At 44.5% G+C, this 17,673-nt stretch overlaps 1 protein-coding gene across 2 annotated transcripts in view; it reads right to left on the bottom strand.

Moving 5' to 3' along the window:
• Window positions 1-17,673, bottom strand: part of PNPLA4 (patatin like phospholipase domain containing 4) — a 265,224-nt gene that overhangs the window by 94,309 nt on the left and 153,242 nt on the right. Inside the window, exon 9 of one of the 2 annotated variants that reach the window (XM_049872306.1) lies at window positions 12,774-15,215. The exons of the other annotated variant lie outside the window; for it this stretch is intronic. Coding sequence (XP_049728263.1) covers window positions 15,174-15,215 — 42 coding nt within the window. The 3' untranslated portion in view covers window positions 12,774-15,173. Of the gene's footprint in view, window positions 1-12,773; window positions 15,216-17,673 lie in introns of those variants that run through there. 2 annotated transcript variants of the gene reach the window in all.

Here is a 17,673-nt window from a genome sequence, read left to right as displayed (position 1 = left end):
TGAAAGGGACTGGACAGAGGGTAGGAGAGAGATGCTGATGAAGAGTGGGCTATTTATATCAGGTGGACACTTGAGACTGTGTTGGCATATCCTGTCTGGAGGGGGGATGGGAGGATAGAGAGAGTTGGAAGCTGGCAAAATTGTCACCAAAGGAGAGACTGGAAGGGCTGACTCATTAGGGGGAGAGCAAGTGGGAGTACGGAGTAAGGTGTATATAAACTTATATGTGACAGTCTGACTTGATTTGTAAACTTTCACTTGAAGCTCAATAAAAGTTAATTAAAAAAAAAGAGAGAGAGAGACGGGGGACCTCATACCACGAAGAAAGCAGTGCAGGGAGCTGAGCACGTCCTTTGGACCTGAGGTCTTGTGCTGAGATGCTCCCAGGCCAAGGGAAGACTAATGACAAGGACCTTCCTCCAGAGCCGACAGACAGAAAGCCTTCCCCTGGAGCTGGTGCCCTGAATTTGGACTTCTAGCCTCCTAGACTGTGAGAGCATAAATGCCTGCCTGTTAAAGCCGTCCACTTGTGGTATTTCTGTTATGGCCGCACTAGATGTCTAAGACACTGGGTAGTCAGAAAGAACCTACTTGTGAACAAAAGTCACGTATGAGAATTTTGTTAGTCTGTCTCTCAAGCGTGCTTGAAAACTCGCAGTGTTTGGACAAAGCTCAAAACAATCGTTTCCTATGAGCATAGTGCAATCAAAAAGAGCTTCTGGTTGTATTAAAACAACGTCCTATGCACAGCGCATTGACATCACTTAACGTCTGTGATGCTGCCACCCATACTCGATGCCACTGTTCCAATTTCTATCAGCAAAAAGTGACTACTGCCTAAGGAGCATGTCTCCCTCCACCGGCCTCCAACCCCTGGTGACACCAGTGAACATCCGTTTCTGTATACACACCTCTTCTTGTCATTTCATAAAAGTGAGAACATACGATATTTGTTTTTTTGTGATTGGACGTAGTTCACTCAACTTCACGTCCCTGGGTACTCTTCAAACCTGAATCGAAACTATCGCCGAAAGTCACCTTTAACTACGTAACAGTTTAGCTGAAAGAGTAAATGTTGTCACCCTTGAGTATTGCGTTACTTTAAAATATGTACATGTAGCTATATAAGACCAGAGGGTCAACAGGTATTTTAAAGCATAAATGAGAAGGCGGGGCGGGGGCGGGCAGGGAGGTGAAGTCAGCGGAATTGAAATAACTAGAAGAAAAATAAGGAGAAAGCTGACATAATGTGAAGAATGTAAACCTTGTCGCTGAACATTTTGTCTAGAAACTAGAATGGGAGAGGGTTGTGCTGTGTATATTTTCACCAAAAATAAAATATCAAATCTGTGCAGCATTCTATTTATCACAGTTCCCAAGGGAGTTTATAGTGAGTGGTAGTTTAGCCCCGAGTGCCCAGAGTTTGAAGGACGTGGACTATAATAAGCGTGGCACCTGGCTCCCCCCGAAAAGAAGATTCAGTTTTCACAGGCAGCAAGGCTGGGCGAAGACTGTAACTTCCCTCTCACGGGCCTTAAGGAGTACACGCTTGAAGGGCTGTAGAGGGTTTTGTTTGCTTGGTTTGTGTTTTGGGGGAAGTTAGCTTTGCATTTGTTGCTCGTGTGTTGGAGCTTGCATGCTATAGATTTATTTGAAACCCGGAGAGCTATCGTTCAAGTATTGCCGAAGGTTTTTGGCTTTAGAGGTGCTGAAGTGTCACGTGGGTAGCAGCTTCAATTCTTTAAATATTAGGGAACTACTATGTGTTTTCCTTATTCTAAAAACCCGTGGCTATCGAGTCGATTCTGATTTACAGTCACCCAATGAGTTTCAGAGAAGAACTGTGCTCGGTAGGGTTTTCATGGCCCTGATCTTTTGGACGTAGACTGCCAGGCCTTTCTTCCCCATTCCTCTGGGCGGATTCAAACCAACGACCTTTCATTTAATCGCCGAGTACTTAGGCATTTTTGTCACCCAGGGACTCCTGTCTTTATTCTAGGAGGAGTTATTTGAGGGAGAGTTTAGCAGAACAAGTTGCTGTCGTTGTTTTCATTTGACATAAGGGCTTGTGATGGATCTTTGATACTGTTCTTAGGGGTCCGTCCTACAGTTCTCCATTTACATACAATGATATGCCACAAATTCAAAAGAAAGAAAACAAAAAACAAAACCGTTGCCATCAAGTCGATTCTTACAGCAACCCTATAGGGCTGCCCCATAGGTTTCCAAGGTTATAAATCTTTATGGGAGCAGTCTGCCACATCTCTCTCCCACAGAGCACCTGTTGGATTCATACTGACGACCTTGGGGTTTGCAGCCAAGATTACAGCCTAGCAAGCCCTATGGAGCACTTCTACTCTATAACACGGGGTCTATGAGCCAAAAGTCAACTCAACAGCACCCAAAGGCAAAAACAACAAAAAGAAGGGAAGTTGAGACTCAGGCATCCTTCCTCTGAGTCCTGAAATTATTAAAGATCTTGGATGCACTGAATAGGAAACAAACATGACTGTCAAAGGTGAAAGAATGCAGACCAGTGGACATTCACGGGTGTCTACGTGGCCAACTTGGGGCCACTCCCACCCAGGCATCTGATACAGACTTACACTTGAGAGAGGAGGCTCTCTAAGTGAATGGGAAAAATTTTACCTGTAAGAAGATGTAACAGTAGAAGCCCGAGAGAGTTTGAGGAAGGGCGTTACACCAGGAGAAGGAATGTCCTGCCTGACACTCCCTAGCAACGAGGAGGGGCCCTGGGGCCAAGTTGGAGTGGAAACCACTTGAAGGTGTGAGTTCCCCTAGTACCTTTGGACATGGCCTTGGTTGGAGACCGGGATGGGCAAGTGCAGGAACTGAGCCTCGTGTGACTCTGTGTGTTCACCCTAATGTACTCTGGAACATTGGTGTGGAGAGTGGCAGACACTAGTGATGCCAAACCCATCATCACACTCTCCCCAAAGGTCCCCTCAATGGGAATTTTCTGACCCTGGGAAGGAGCTGGTCATATGCCCGTGACCCTCAATCTCTGAGGGTTGGGAATTGGTGTAGAATACCCCAGCTTCCTGGCTCCTCTGTTGGATGAGTCTGAGGCATGATTTTCCGTCTCTCAGAGGATTTTGTCCCTGTTCCCCATTTTATTTCTTTTTCTCTACAGGGGAGCCCATGTGGGAACGTACCCTTCACTGGCTTTCTCCCTTACCCCTTCTCCCATCTCCAAGTCCCTCTTTGTTCTCCCTGGAATCACCTTTAAAAATATTCTGTATGTGGGACCAGGCATGGGGTCACCGTGAGCTGGGGGCTGACCCAAGGGCAGCTGGCAACAATGACAACCCTAAGCCTTGTCTGGGGTGTTGGGGGGAATCGAAACCAAGACACTGAGTGACTGTAATTGTGTCCATGATGGTGAAGCCGGGCCCTCTGGATTCATGATGTATCAATAAAGCTGCCATGCAGTAACTTCCAGCTGAAGACCCAGCTAACAAATTTGATTAACTCAGTCCGAGGCGGCCATCCCTTAAACTGGTTGTTGTTGTTGGGTGCCCTTCAGTTGACTTTCAACTCATAGCGACCCCATGTGACAGAGTAGAACTGCACCATAGGGTTCTCCAGGCTGTGAACTTTACAGGAGCAGATGGCCAGGTCTTTGTCCTACAGAGCCAATAGGCAGGTTCGAACTGTTGACCTTTTGGTGAGCAGCTGAGCACTTACCAGTTATCCCACCAGGGCTCCTTCATTAAATTGGTTATCTTCTACAATTAAGTAGAACTATTTCCCTTTGACCCTGAACTTCTTAAGTATGTGGAAGTGTGTTGATTTAAACATCTGCATTGTTGATTTAAAAAAAAAAGTGTCCACTGCAGTGCTCCTTCGAGCACTTTGGGGTGCAGGCATCTGTTGGTGGAAAAGTGGGCCTCACACTTGTAGCACTAGCTGCTTTGTGATCTGACTCTGTGGAGCAAGCCAGGGAGATGGATTGCCCATCTGCGTTTCAAAGATAACCATCTCAGGCCAAAGTCCCTAAAATCCGCCTGTTCTTATGTCCCACACCAAGAAAACACTAGAAATCCTCTGTGATTCTGCCTTCCTCAATGCATGTACAGGATCCCTGGTGGCGCAGTGGTTAAGCGCTTGGCTTTTAACTGACAGGTCAATGGTTCAAACCCACCCAGCTGCTCCTCAGGAGAAAGATGTGGCAGTCTGCTTCTGTAAAGATTGCAGCGTTGGAAACCCTATGGGGCAGCTCTAGTCTGTCTTATAGGATCACTACGAGTCGGAATCGACTCAATGGCACCTAAGAACAAAGAACAACAGTAGCTTAACACAAAAGATCTTAACCCATTTTCCTTATAACAACAAATATTTTTGTTCTTTATTTGTTTGGAGTAAGTGTATTCAAAGAGATGTTAATATATGTATGCAACATATGTATCTCAAAATTTAGAAAGTGATGGTTTGTTGCTCTGTTTTACTCCAGTTTTAACTCATTTGAGTTCAGTTAAGAATAACACATAGTATCTTTGGCAAGCAGTCCCTGGGTGGTGTAAATGGTTAGTGCACTGGGCTTCTAATCAAAAGGTTAGCAGTTTGAGTCTACCCAGAGGTGCCTCGGAAGAAAGGCCTGCCAACCCACTTCCATTTGTATATGGCACATCAGACTCGTAATTCACTCAAGTGATTTTAGCTATCCAGGACAAGTCACTAAAAGGACATACTGCTGGCAGGCAGTCCCACGACATGGACTCCAAGGTATAAAGTGATAAACTTCCATACAGTTCATTATCTTTCAAGTCTAACCATTAAAATAAAATAGCTGACTTAAAGCTGATCTTATCAATTATTCATCATTCTTTGGACACCGTGTAATTGCCTGGTTCCCAGACTCTCAAATATAATTGTAAAAACGGTTTGCTGCTTCTTGTAATTTTTTTTTCTACCCAACTATATTGCAAGCACCTTCTTGTAACTATCAATTTTCTATTTAAAAAATAAAAGAAAATGGTGACCTAAGTGATTTTTAAAATGAAGTACTGGGGCTCCAGTATCACCTTTTATGACCAAGAACCCTTGGTTAATACTTAATAACTTTTACTGTCAAGACATTCCTTTTAATCCTGAATCTAACCTTCCCTTGCTGGCATTTAAATCCACTTATTCTTGCTCTGTGGTGATGGACAAGAGTTGGCTAGGATTCTCTTCATAATAACCCATCATTATTGATGGGGATTGTTGAGACAGCCTTCAGAATAAATGTCTTCAGGCCTCCTTGCCTTTGTTTCTTCCCATTCTTAGTAATTGCTCATACATAGGATTCAAACCAAAAAACCAAACCGTTGCTATCTAGTCGATTTCGACTCATAGTGACCCTATAGGACAGAGTAGAACTGTCCCATTCTAGATGTAGTCACATCATAAAATCAGGGGGTGACTTGGCCGTACCCATCTCTTCATGTGGCCACTAGGTTCAGTTGTCTGTCCTTTCTCTGGAAATGGATTTTTGGGGAGGTTGGCCCCAGTGACCATACGGAAAGAGCTCTTGCCTGTTTGGTTACAGCTGATGAACCCAAACACAATCAGCTGATTCAGGCTGGACCACCATCAAACTGTCTCTTGTAAGAAACCAAAATATGGGACTGGGATTCAGAGTCTGGGATCCCTGAAAGCTAAGCTGTGTTCACGGTTAGTGTGTCTAAGAGGGGACCAGTTTCTTCAGCTGAGGTCTGAGGGGTTGTCCTGGCTGCTGGCATTCATGCTTTTTGCTGGGTTTTGTTGTGTTTGCATGTTTCTCTCCCTTTTCCTATGAGGTCTCTGAGCAAAGGAGAGAGCTTATGCACCTTGCTTTGTAGCACCCTCCCTGGGGCCATTCTGGCTGGTTTTGGGCAAGTTTCATAAGAACTCCCTGAACCTCAGACTTCTCATTTATAAAATGTAAGTAATAATAGCACCTGTACGAACTGTAATTCACTACTGGGCAAGCAACAACAACAACCATCATGTGATAGGTTGAAGGGGCTGGTGATCTCTCTGCCTAACTACCTACCTATGTATCTTTGTTTATTTATTAAGGAACGCATTATTTTAGACCCAGGGAGATTTATTTTGTTTTCTGATTATATCTTCTTTAAGATTCTTACAACTCCTGTGAAATTTTTTCTTCTGCTTCTCCCATTATTTCGACTTGATTAGGAATCACTGGCTCTGGGTATGAGCCTTGACCTGTTCCTAGGGGTTACACAGTCCCCTTAAGTGAAATATAATTTCTTTTTGCCTCTTGCCAAGAGGTCTTATCTTGTTCCCTATTAATGGTATCAGTGGATAGCAAGGCAGGCTTTTCTTTTCCTTATGGAATGGCTCTGAGCGAGGTGCAGACTGTGCTTATTCTCCTCTGGGAGGCGTCTGGTGTGCTTCTTTGGGCATGAGAAGGTTCAGGATCTACTCAGGCTCTGACCCAGTAGGGTCAGCTGGCTTAAGTAGTTCCTCCGGGGTTCCCAGTGTAGAATGGGGACAATCCAGAAGAATCCCATAAGAGAGAACAGAATCGGATGTCTTTGCCCCAAGTTTCAAGGATGTATCATTTTTATGATAAATATTGGTTATTGGATATTGCCTGGAAGCACATGTGATAAATCCCAGCACCACTCTATTCCCTGGAGACCTCAGAATAATCCAGGCCTGGCACACACTCTACAGGCTTTTACGGGAGTGATGTTACCACATTGGAAGAGATGGGATGGGGTGTGGTCAAGCTGCCCTCCTTCCATCAGCCTAGACATAACATGTCAAGGGGATACATAGTCTTAAGGGAGGCAGTAGTAGTTCAGTGGCAGGATCCCCACCTTCCATGCAGGAGACCCAGGTTCAATTTCTGGCCGGTGCAGCTCATGCATAGCGACCACCCTTCTGTCAGTGGAGGCTTGCGTGTTGCTATGACATTGAATAGGTTTCAGTGGAGCTTTCAGATGGACTAAGGTGAAAGGCCTGGCGACCTACTTCGAAAACCCAGCCAGTGAGAACCCCAAGGATTACAACCATCTGATTCAAGACTGATCACAGGGACCAGGCAGTGTTTTGTTCCATTGTGCATGGGGCCAACTCAACAGCGGCTAACAACAATAGCATAATCTTAATACTATTCCACCAAATTAATGTACTCTAATTTATTGAATATTTCCCATGTTGGTGGATATCCTGTGTGATGGTTAAGATTGTGTGTCAGCTTGGCTGGGCCATGATTCTCAGTATTTATATGTGATCACCCCCATGATGGGATCGGCTGTGAGCAGCCAATCAGTTGAAAGGCAGTTTCCTTGGCCATGTAGCCTGCATCCAAACATAAGAGGACATTCTGGCTTTTGCCTTCTCTGGATCCTGCAGCTCCCTCTTGTTCGTCTGACCTCCACTTCTGGGGACTTGAGCTAGCAGCTTACCTGCTGATCTTTGGGATTTGTCGATCTTCACAGCCTGTGAGCAAGAGTCCTACTCTCCAACCTACCAATCTTTGGTTTGCCAGCACCTGCAGCTACGTGAATCAGGAGAAGCCTTGTGGTCCTGCCTGCCGATCTTGGGATTTGTTGCCCTTCACAGCCTATAAAAGCTCTGCTCTCTGCCCTGTCAATCTTGGGTTTGCCAGCCCCCACGTCTACGTGAATCAGGAGAAGCCTCTATCCTGATCCATGGACTTGGGACATTTCAGCCTCTAAAATCCAGTGCGCGTTTCCTTGATATAAATCTCTCTCTCTCTCTCTCTGTGTACGTATTTATGGTTTACTGGTTTTGCTTCTCTAGAGAACCCAGCCTAAGACATAGTGGGTACTAGTAATTATTCACCATAGGAACCTCTTCACCCAACAGTTTTTATTATGTCTGGGATTTGCTTAGGATAGAGTCATACACAGGTGATTTCTGAGTCAGTGAGTATGGGATTTAATACATTTGGATACACATTTCCCCATCAGTATCCAAAAGTTTGTACTGATTTACAATATCTTCAGCGATGTTAAATTCCTGTAGCTGTAAAGCTCACACATGACATATATAAATCCCTTTAAGACTCAATAAAAAAGGAATTACAGCTGGGGTATTTTCCATGATTTACGTCCTGAGATTCCCACTGTTCATTATGAAGTTTGAAGGATCTTCACAATAAAAAAGTGAAGAGGGAACCATGCGTTAGTCATGGTGTTGACCCAAAGGCTTCTTTTTTGACCTCTTCTACTAGCCTCAAAATCATTAAGACTTTGCCTCCCATGGGCTTCTCCAGGTTTAGTTTCCCTAGAGATGCCTGGATCCCTAGGGGTACAGTTCCCTCTTCTAGGCACTGATTTCTCCTGGGAACTTGCTGACTCTCCAGTCCATGTCAGAAGCGTGAAATCGTTTCATGTCTTGAGGCCTGCTTTTGAAAGACTGGTCTCATTTCAATTTTTAGCGTCATCTCTTAATGAATTAGAAGAGCTACGTTATGCCTAGGAATTTTTCATTGGCAGATGAATTTACAGCTAGAAGTGACTAAACCCAAGGTGAAGAAACTGCGTAAACTTCCGACACTGTATTTGAGCACTCTCTCACATATTTACAATCACCACGATGCAGAAAAGGAAAACCTAGTTGAGTGACCTGTGCTAAGAAAGGAAAAGGTGCTCCCTTGGAAAATACCTCACCATTTTTGTTTCTGATTTTAATTCTATTTGCAGTTATTCCCGTTTGCCGGAAACTAAATGTCATTAAGGAGAAAGAATTGGAAGTTAACTTGGGCCATGTATGAATCCTTTCTCTGAAATCCTCCCGTGGCCTTCATCAGCAACCCCCTCCCGGTGCAATGGTTAAGCACCCAGCTGCTGATCCAAAGATCAGCAGTTCGAAACCATCCCGTGGCTCCTCGGGAGAAAGACTTGGTGATCTGCTCCCATAAAGATTACAGCCTAGGAAACCCTATGGAGCACAGTTCTACTATGTACCACGCGGGGTCACTATGAGTCGGAATTGACTGAATGGCACCTAACAACAACAGCCCCAGCTAAAACTTCTACCTGTATTAGAAGTCCAAGCTTGTATATACAGGTATCCCCACTTTTCGAAATTCTTCTCTATGCCTCTTGGCTTTTACAAAAGACCTACGTTAGCACCTGTTTCCGTTAGCCGAAAGAAATCCGAGGATTTTTGCTTTCATGAAAAGAGGCAAAAAGTGAAAATGGCATTCAGCATTTGTTTTGCAGCAATGATGAAATGTTATTAGAAGACCCTCTTCCTCTCCCTCCTACGCCCCAGTCTCCTATAGCCCCTCCACCCCAACTTCCAACAACTTAGCCAAAAACACCATCGTCACCACCACCACGTCCCATCCTTCCCGTGGGCTTGCTGTCTTCCTGATTCTGGTAAGTGAAACTACACTGTACATGTGTTATTTCTCCTTTATGTAGACAGTGTGTTTATCATATCATGCCTGCTTTCACTCTGGGTTAGTGTTATTTTAAGAGCCCTGATGGCACAGTGGTTAAGAGCTCAGCTGTTAACCCAAAGGTCAGCAGTTTGAATCCACTAGCCACTCCTTGGAAACCCTATGGGGCAGTTCTACTCTGTCTTGTAGGGTCACTATGAGTTGGAATTGACTCAACGGCGGTGGTTTTTTTTGTTTGTTTATTTTGTTTTTCCTGTGAGAAAGAAAAATAAAGCTCTTGAATTCTCCAGGGTTTGAGGTCCTTGAACACTCTGACTACAACAGGGATGGGATGTGAGGATCCCCAGTAAACAAAGTCTAAGAATGGGAATTCCAGAACACTTAACTGTGCTCATGAGGAACCTGTAATAGATCAAGAGGTAGTCATTTGAACAGAACAAGCAGATACTGCGTGGTTTAAAGTCAGGAAAGGTGTGCATCTGGGTTGTATCCTTTCACCATACCTATTCAATCTGTATGCTGACCAAATAGTCCCAGAAGCTGGACTATATGAAGAAGAACAGGGCATCAGGATTGGAGAAAGACTCATTAAGAACCTGAGATACGCAGATGACACATATCATCTTGCTTGCTGAAAGTGAAGAGAACTTTAAGCATTTACAGATGAAGATCAAAGAGCACAGCCTTCAGTATGGACTACACCTCAACATGAAGAAAACAAAAATCCTCAAAACTGGACCAATAAGGAACATCATGATAAATGGAGAAAAGATTAAATTTGTCAAGGATTTCATTTTACTTGGACCCACAATCAACGCCCACGGAAGCAGCAGTCAAGAAATCAAAAGACACATTGCACTGGGCAAATCTGCTGCAAAGGACCTCTTTAGAGTGTTGAAAAGCAAAGATGTCACCTTGAAGACTATGGTGTGCCTGACCCAACCAGGGTGTTTTCAGTCACCTCCTATGCATGTGAAAGCTGGAAGATGAATAAAGAAGACCAAAGAAGAACTGACCCCTTTGAATTGTTGTGTTGGAGAAGAATAAAAGAACCAACAAGTCTGTCTTGGAAAAAGTACAACCAGAATGTTCCTTGGAAGCAAGGATGGAGACATTGTGCCTCACATACTTTGGACATGTTATCAGGAGGAACCAGTCCCTGGAGAAGGACATCATGTTTGGTAGAGGGTCAGCGAATAAGAGGACAACCCTCCATGAGATGGATTGACACAGTGGTTCCAACAATGGGCTCAAGCATAACAATGATTGTGAGGGTGGAGCAGAACTGGGCAGTGTTTCATTCTGCTGTATGTAGGGTTGCTATGAGTTGGAACCCTCTGGATGGTACCTAACAACAACACATTTACCACAATGAAAAAACGTGGATGCCTGAAACTGTAGACTTGCTGAGCTACATAGCCTCTTTGGGACTTTATGTCCAGGGTGGTGTTAGCAGTAATTGACATCTATTCTTCTAGCTTATTGGTTGGAGTATGACAAGGTTTACCTTGTCTTGACACACATCAATATGCTATAGAGGCAAACAGGCCACCTTATAGCAAAGACTGAACGTTTTTACTTCTGATCACCTCGGCTGACATTTGTACTTATTGTTATTCAGGTGCCACTATCCAGCCTCACAAAGCAGTGGGTTATCCCGAGGGGCTAGGTAGAGCGGGCTGTTTGTCAAAAGTTGATCCTAAACATAACCGAAGTATATCCTTAAATGACTTATAAAACCTACCTGAAGTTCAAGGCCATCGGCCATATTTATTTTAGACGCAGTTCAAGATAAGAAGTCATACAGAAAATGAAAAGATTACTGCAGTTATTTTTCCCATCCTGAAACTTCAGCTTAGCCTATAAATCGTGAGTTCAGGGGAAAAACTGGGAAATACATTACACGAATAAAGCCAATGCCTTGAATTGCCTTTTGCAATACGCTGTTGAGAAAATATGACGGGCATAACTGTTCTTTGTTTTGCTTGGTCATGCTGGAGCAGTGGATATATCCATCTTTTGAATGCACAGGACTCTTACTGACGCAGGTACAGCACGCCAGAGAGACAGATGCATCTAGAACTTGCAGTTTCTATAATTTGGGCACAGGACAAGACTAGTTAGATTTTGTCTTGGTGGATTAAAGTGAGGGCAAGGGGGAGCTCTAGCCCTGATCCTCGTCTGGGCCACACTAAGCTTTGGCATGGAAGGGTCAACAGGACACGTGGTGGGAAGTCCCTACAAGGACTAGGATTAAGGATGGATTAACAGAAAAGGGGGACCAAGACCCAGACACCACTGATGAGATTTTCAGGATCAGATACCCAAACCTATAAGCACCCGTGAGGACCTATGTCTAACTCTCCAGGGAATTCTCCTGGGAAGGGACAGTATGAGGAGCTCTGGTAGCGCAATGGTTAAGTGCTCTGCTGCTAACTGAAAGGTTGGCATTTCAAACCTACCAGCCACTCTATGGGAGAAAAGACCTGGCAGTCTGTTCCCATAAAGGTTAAAGCCTAGGAAACCCTGCAGGGCAGTTTTCCTCTGTCCTATAGGGTTGCTTTAAGTTGGAATCGACTCAGTGGCAAATGGCAACAACAACAACAGGGACAATGCTCCATTTGTCTTGACCCCTTTCACAAAACTGAGAACCCCCAATGTTCTGTGTTGCTTTAGCTGACTCTTCAGCCAAATAAACACCGTGGCCATCAATCACTCATCCTCCTGGCATGTCTTTACATCAGAGCCAGTACAGAGCAGCATGTTCCCACACCTGACAAGTCCCGTCAGTTGTCATCAATCAGCATGAAAAATTAAGGCAGTAGTTTCAATGACATAATTCCATAACTCTACATACATTTAAAAAAGAAAGAAAAAAGATCTCCCTTAATTGACTCCGACTCATGGCGACCCCATGTGCGTCAGAGTAGAACTATGTTCCACTGAGTTTTCAATAGATGAGGCATCTCTGGGTAGACTCACGCTTCCAACCTTTGGTTAGTAGCTGAGTGCCTAACCATTTGCATCACCCATAACCCTATTAAAAAAAAAAAAAAAAAAAACCGTTGCCACTGAGTCCACTCTGACTCATAGCGACCCTACAGGACAGAGTAGAACTGCCTCCAAGGAGCCCCTGGTGGATTCGAACTGCCAACCTTTTGGATAGCAGCCGTAGCTCTTAACTGCTACGCCACCAGGGTTTCCATAACCCTAAAGCTGCAACTGGAAACCCTGGTGGCGTAGTGGTTAAGTGCTATGGCTGCTAACCAAGAGGTCCACAGTTCAAATCCGCCAGGTGCTTCTTGGAACACTATGGGGCAGTTCTACTCTGTTCTGTAGGGTTACTATGAGTCAGACTCGACTTGATGGCAGAGGGTTTTTTTTTTTTTTTTCATAGCTGCAACTAATTGGAGTTACTTAGCTGGGTGTTGAGGCAGCAGAATTTACTGTGTTTCAACAGAATTAGTTTACTTGTTTCAATGGATCCTCCATTGTTTGTAGAACTAAAGTTCATAGTCAGACAATGGAACCAGAAATAAACAGGGATAAAAAGACTCAATTTCTGTAAATCTTTAAAGATTGACAGGCATTTGTCTTAGACAATTTAGACAGGCCTTGTTATTGTTGTTAGTTGTTATCGAGTTATTTTCAACTCATGGGAACCCCATATATGACAAAGTCGAACTGCCCCATAGGGTTTTCTAGGCAGTAATCTTACAGAAAGGAGCCCTGGAGGCACAGTGGTTAAGTGCTCGGCAAGGTTGGCAGTTCAAACCAACCAGCCGATCCACGGGAGAAAGATGCGGCAGTCTGCTTCCATAAAGATTACAGCCTTGAAAACCCTATGGGGCAGTTGTACTCTGACCTATAGGGTCGCTAAGAGTCAGAATGGACTTGATGGCAATGGGTTTGGTTTGGTTTTAACCTTAGACAAGCAGATGGCCAGGTCTTTCTCTTGCAAAGCTGATGGAGGGGTTCAAACCACGGTCCTTAGCTCCATGGGTATTAGACCACTGATTCTCAATTGGAGACAAATGACCATCAGCAAAGGGAACTTGGCAATGTCCACAGATATTTTTGGTCGTCACATCCGTGTTCTCCTCCCACTAGATGCCAGTAGTACCCCCAGTAATGAAAACCGAAAATATCCCCAGATATTGCCAAATGCTCTCTGGTGGTCAGCATCACCCCCTGTTGAGAACCACTGCTCTAGACCAATATTTATTTGATGATTGTATGTCTTTGTTGTTATTGGGTGTCATTGTGCCAATCCCGGCTCATTGCAACCCCATGTGACTGAGTAGAACTGCCCCATAGGGTTTTCTAGGTTGTCATCTTTACAGGAGCAGATTGTCAGGTCCTTCTCCCATGGAGCCGCTGGGTGGGTCCAGACTACCAATCTTTTCCTTAACTATTGTGCCATGAGGGCTCCTTATATATCCTTTACAATATTCATTATAAGTTACACATTTAGCTCTTACATACAAAAATATAAACACACATATATTTAGATGCTGCTTTAAAAACATGTAATATGCAATATACGGTCACTTCCTCTCTATCCCTGAAGGAGGAAGTAAGTGTGACTTTTTTTTTAACTTTGTTTTTGGCAGCAGATAAATGTCTGATTTGTTCAACACCAAAGAGCCTGTGTTTAACATTCCATTTAATTCAGGATATTCTTCTCTTTCGTAACTTATCTACATTTATTTGGAAGCAATTACTACAAGACACTTATCAGTTTAACTTAATCAAATGTGTACATTCCTATTTTGTTGGAACACAAATCCAAAATAACAAGTGAATGGGGAAAGCTTATCTCTTCTACTTAAACCTATTACTTCTGCTATTATAAAGCTGCCTCAAGCTGTGTCTATCTAAATGCAAAATGCAAACTCAGTATGTTCATTAGCAGTGCGCTGGGCCTGGAGGATAGTGCCCTGGCTTTCTCCTTTGACCTGAAAGAAGATGCAAATTACAAACTCTAACACAGGAAGTAAGGGTCCCCACAGGGGGCGTCCTGATTAAATTTCACAAAATCATATGGATTATTGATTAGGCTCCCGGCATGAAGCACGCAAGGAAATTCACCCAGCAGCGGGCTTGGTGGATGGGGAAATGTTTTCAGCAGTGAGGCACTCTTGAAACCATCGTTTTGCTGACTGTCCACATCCACTGATCCAGAAAGTCCTTCCCTGCTGACCAAAGTCCACTGGATTAAAGAGCAGAGATGGAAATGTGGGCCCAAGCCAACATGGTGCCTCAGTCATCGCAATCAGGAAACAGGTCAACTGTCTACATGGCTTCTAAGCACAGCTTGGAGACGGTGGCAACTCCAGTGCCAAATATGTTGTTGTTGTTAGGTACCATCAAGTTGATTCCGACTCATAGCGACCCTACTGTGTACAACACAACAAAACATTGTCTGGTCCTGCATCATCCTCACAATCGTTATATGCTTGAGCCCACTGTTGCACCCAATGTGTCAATCCATCTTGTTGAGGGTCTTCCTCTTTCTTCATTGACCCTTTACTTTACCAAGCATGATGTCCTTCTCCAGGGCCTTGTGCCTTCTAGTAACACGTCCAAAGTATGAGAGACGAAGTCTTGCAAATCTCGCTTCTAAGGAGCATTCCGGTTGCACTTCTTCTGGCAGTCCATGGTATAGTCAATATTCTTTGCCAGCACCATAATTCAAAGGCGTCAGTTCTTCCACAGTCTTCCTTATTCATTGTTCAGCTTTTGCATGCATATGAGGAGATGGAAAATACCACAGCTTGTATCAGACACACTGTAGAGCGCCAAATATAGGTGGACCAATTAACTGTAGAAAGACAAGAAAAGTAGCAACTAGAATCAGACTCTTGAGGGTTTCTCCATAAGTTTGACTGATACTTGGTTATTGTTGTTAGCTGTCATCGAGTCAGCCCCCATGGCACAATGGGATGGGGCTGTTGTGATTCATAATCCAAAGGGTTTTCATAGGTTGATCTTCAAAGTAGATTTCCAGGCCATTCTTCCCAATCTGTCTTAGTCTCGAAGGTCCACTGGGACTTGTTCAGCATATAGCAACTCACAAGCCTCCACTGACAGATGGGTGGTGGCTACGCGTGAGGTGCATTGGTCAGGAATTGAACCTGGGTCTCTGGCATGGAGGGCAAGAATTCTACCACTGAACCATCAGTGCCTCAAGTAGGTTATAGGGCAAGATGACATGGACAAGGGTGAGCATGAAACTTAAAGGACAGCCATCCAACCTAGAGTGGAAAAAGGTGACCCACCAGGTGAGCTCACTGTGGGCCCAGGATGCTCAGGGCAGGTGATAATTCGTAGAATGATCATAGAAACTTCTCCAAAGGTTAAAGGACTCCCTAACGACATCAAAATTCAGAAAAATCACTGTACTCCCTTGAGGAGTGAACAGGAGCTTCTTAGAGGAAGACCAAGTCCTCGGATTAAAGGGACTAGGGCCCAGCAGATCATGAAAAAGGGAAGCAAGTGCAGGGTAACAGTAAGGAACCAGCTTCAAGAAAAAGGACAGGAGGGAGCCAGCTGGTCTCAGGAATCAGGCAAGGTCTAGTTGCGAGACTTGGATCACAGGGTCAGAAAAGGACCAGCAGCCAGTGTTCAGGACAAACCTCAACTGATCCTTCAGATGGCTCTGTGCAGACTTCAGAATACTCAGTTGAGAGTCCTTCTGGGTCACAGTCAGGTCACATCTGGACACTATGGATGGGCTGTGTGCTTTCATCACAACCCCAAGACTTAAAAGGGAGCTGGGTTAAAAGCCCTAGGTGGCTGTTAGCTGCTGTTGTTACATGCGACCCCATGCACCACAGATCTGAAAGCTGCCCGGCCCTGGGCCAGCCCCGTGATGGGGTGTGGATTGGACCGTTGTGATCTGTAAGGTTTTCACCGGTCAATTTTTGGAAGTAGGATAGCCGGACCTTTCTTTCTAATCTGTCTTACTCTAGAAGCTCTATTGAAACCTGGTCAGCATCATAGCAACACCCAAGCCTCCACTGACCAACAGGTGGTGGCTATGCATGAGGGCCACTGGCCAGGAATCAAACCCAGGTCTCCCACATGAAAGGGGAGAATTCTACCAGCCAACCACCACTGCTTCCATTGCTAGGTTGCTAATGGGCTCATATTTAAGGGAGGGTTTGCCATTACCTTCAGAAGGAATCATTGCTTTCCCCACTTAATTTTTATGTGTATTTATTTTCAAAACCACGCACAGCCTCGGGAAAGGGTCTATTTTTAATACCATTTAGATGTGAGATAAAGCATCCTCTCCCTATGAATATAAAAATAGAGAAACCCATATCAGTGTGGGATTTTTTTGTCAGTTAAATCATGAGTATTATTCTCATCTCCCAAATAATGAAACTGGGGACAGCAAAGAGGCAGAAGGCACTGAAGTACAAATGCTTTCTGAATGAAAATAACCTTGATTATCTTGCCAAAGGAACGTCACAATCATTAACATACGGAGCTTTGTCAGGTATCCTCTGTAAAGGGTCTCCAGACAAACCGAATGATAGTAATATAGAAAATTAGAGCTGAAGGGGTTAAAATGATAATTGGCAGGGCAGGGGCACAGGGGAAACATGTGGGCATTGAACAAAGGGAGAGAGCTGTGCGGTGTCCCTGGTACCTGCTTGTACTTGGTTAGCCAGGCTGCCTTTATCCACTGACTAATATTTGTGACACACCAGCTCCAAGCATCAAACCAGCCGCTGTGACCTTTACAGAGCGAAGAACAAATACTCTAAATCACCAGCTTTTCCTAGTGGCCAAAGAAAAGTGGGAACCCTAGTGACCCAAAGGTTAAGCACTCAGCTGCTAACCAAAAGGTTGGCGGTTCGAACCCACCAGTGGCTCTACAGGAGAAAGATCTGACAATCTGCTCCCGTAAAGATTGCTGCCTAGAAAACCCTTTGGGGCAGCTCTATTCCATCACGTGGGGTCCCTATGAGTTGAAATTGACTCAACGGCACCCAACAACAACAGAGAGAAGCCAGAGCTTCTGGCATCCAGTGCAGAGTCAAAAGGAAATGTAGAGATAACATTTGCAGGAGAAATAACACTGAGTGAGATTCCGTATCTGGAAGACCCTGTGGACAGTCCAGGTGGGTGATTTCCTAGATGGTGAAGCTAGAGATCTGTTCAAGATTTAATCCCTCCAAAGTATGGTTTGGAAACCCCGGTGGCGTAGTAGTTAAGAGTTCAGCTGCTAACCAAAAGGTCGGCAGTTCGAATCCACCAGGCGCTCCTTG

This window comes from Elephas maximus, chromosome X, assembly GCF_024166365.1.
Source record: "Elephas maximus indicus isolate mEleMax1 chromosome X, mEleMax1 primary haplotype, whole genome shotgun sequence".
Lineage (NCBI taxonomy): Eukaryota > Metazoa > Chordata > Mammalia > Proboscidea > Elephantidae > Elephas > Elephas maximus.
This window is presented reverse-complemented; position numbering and strand designations above follow the sequence as displayed.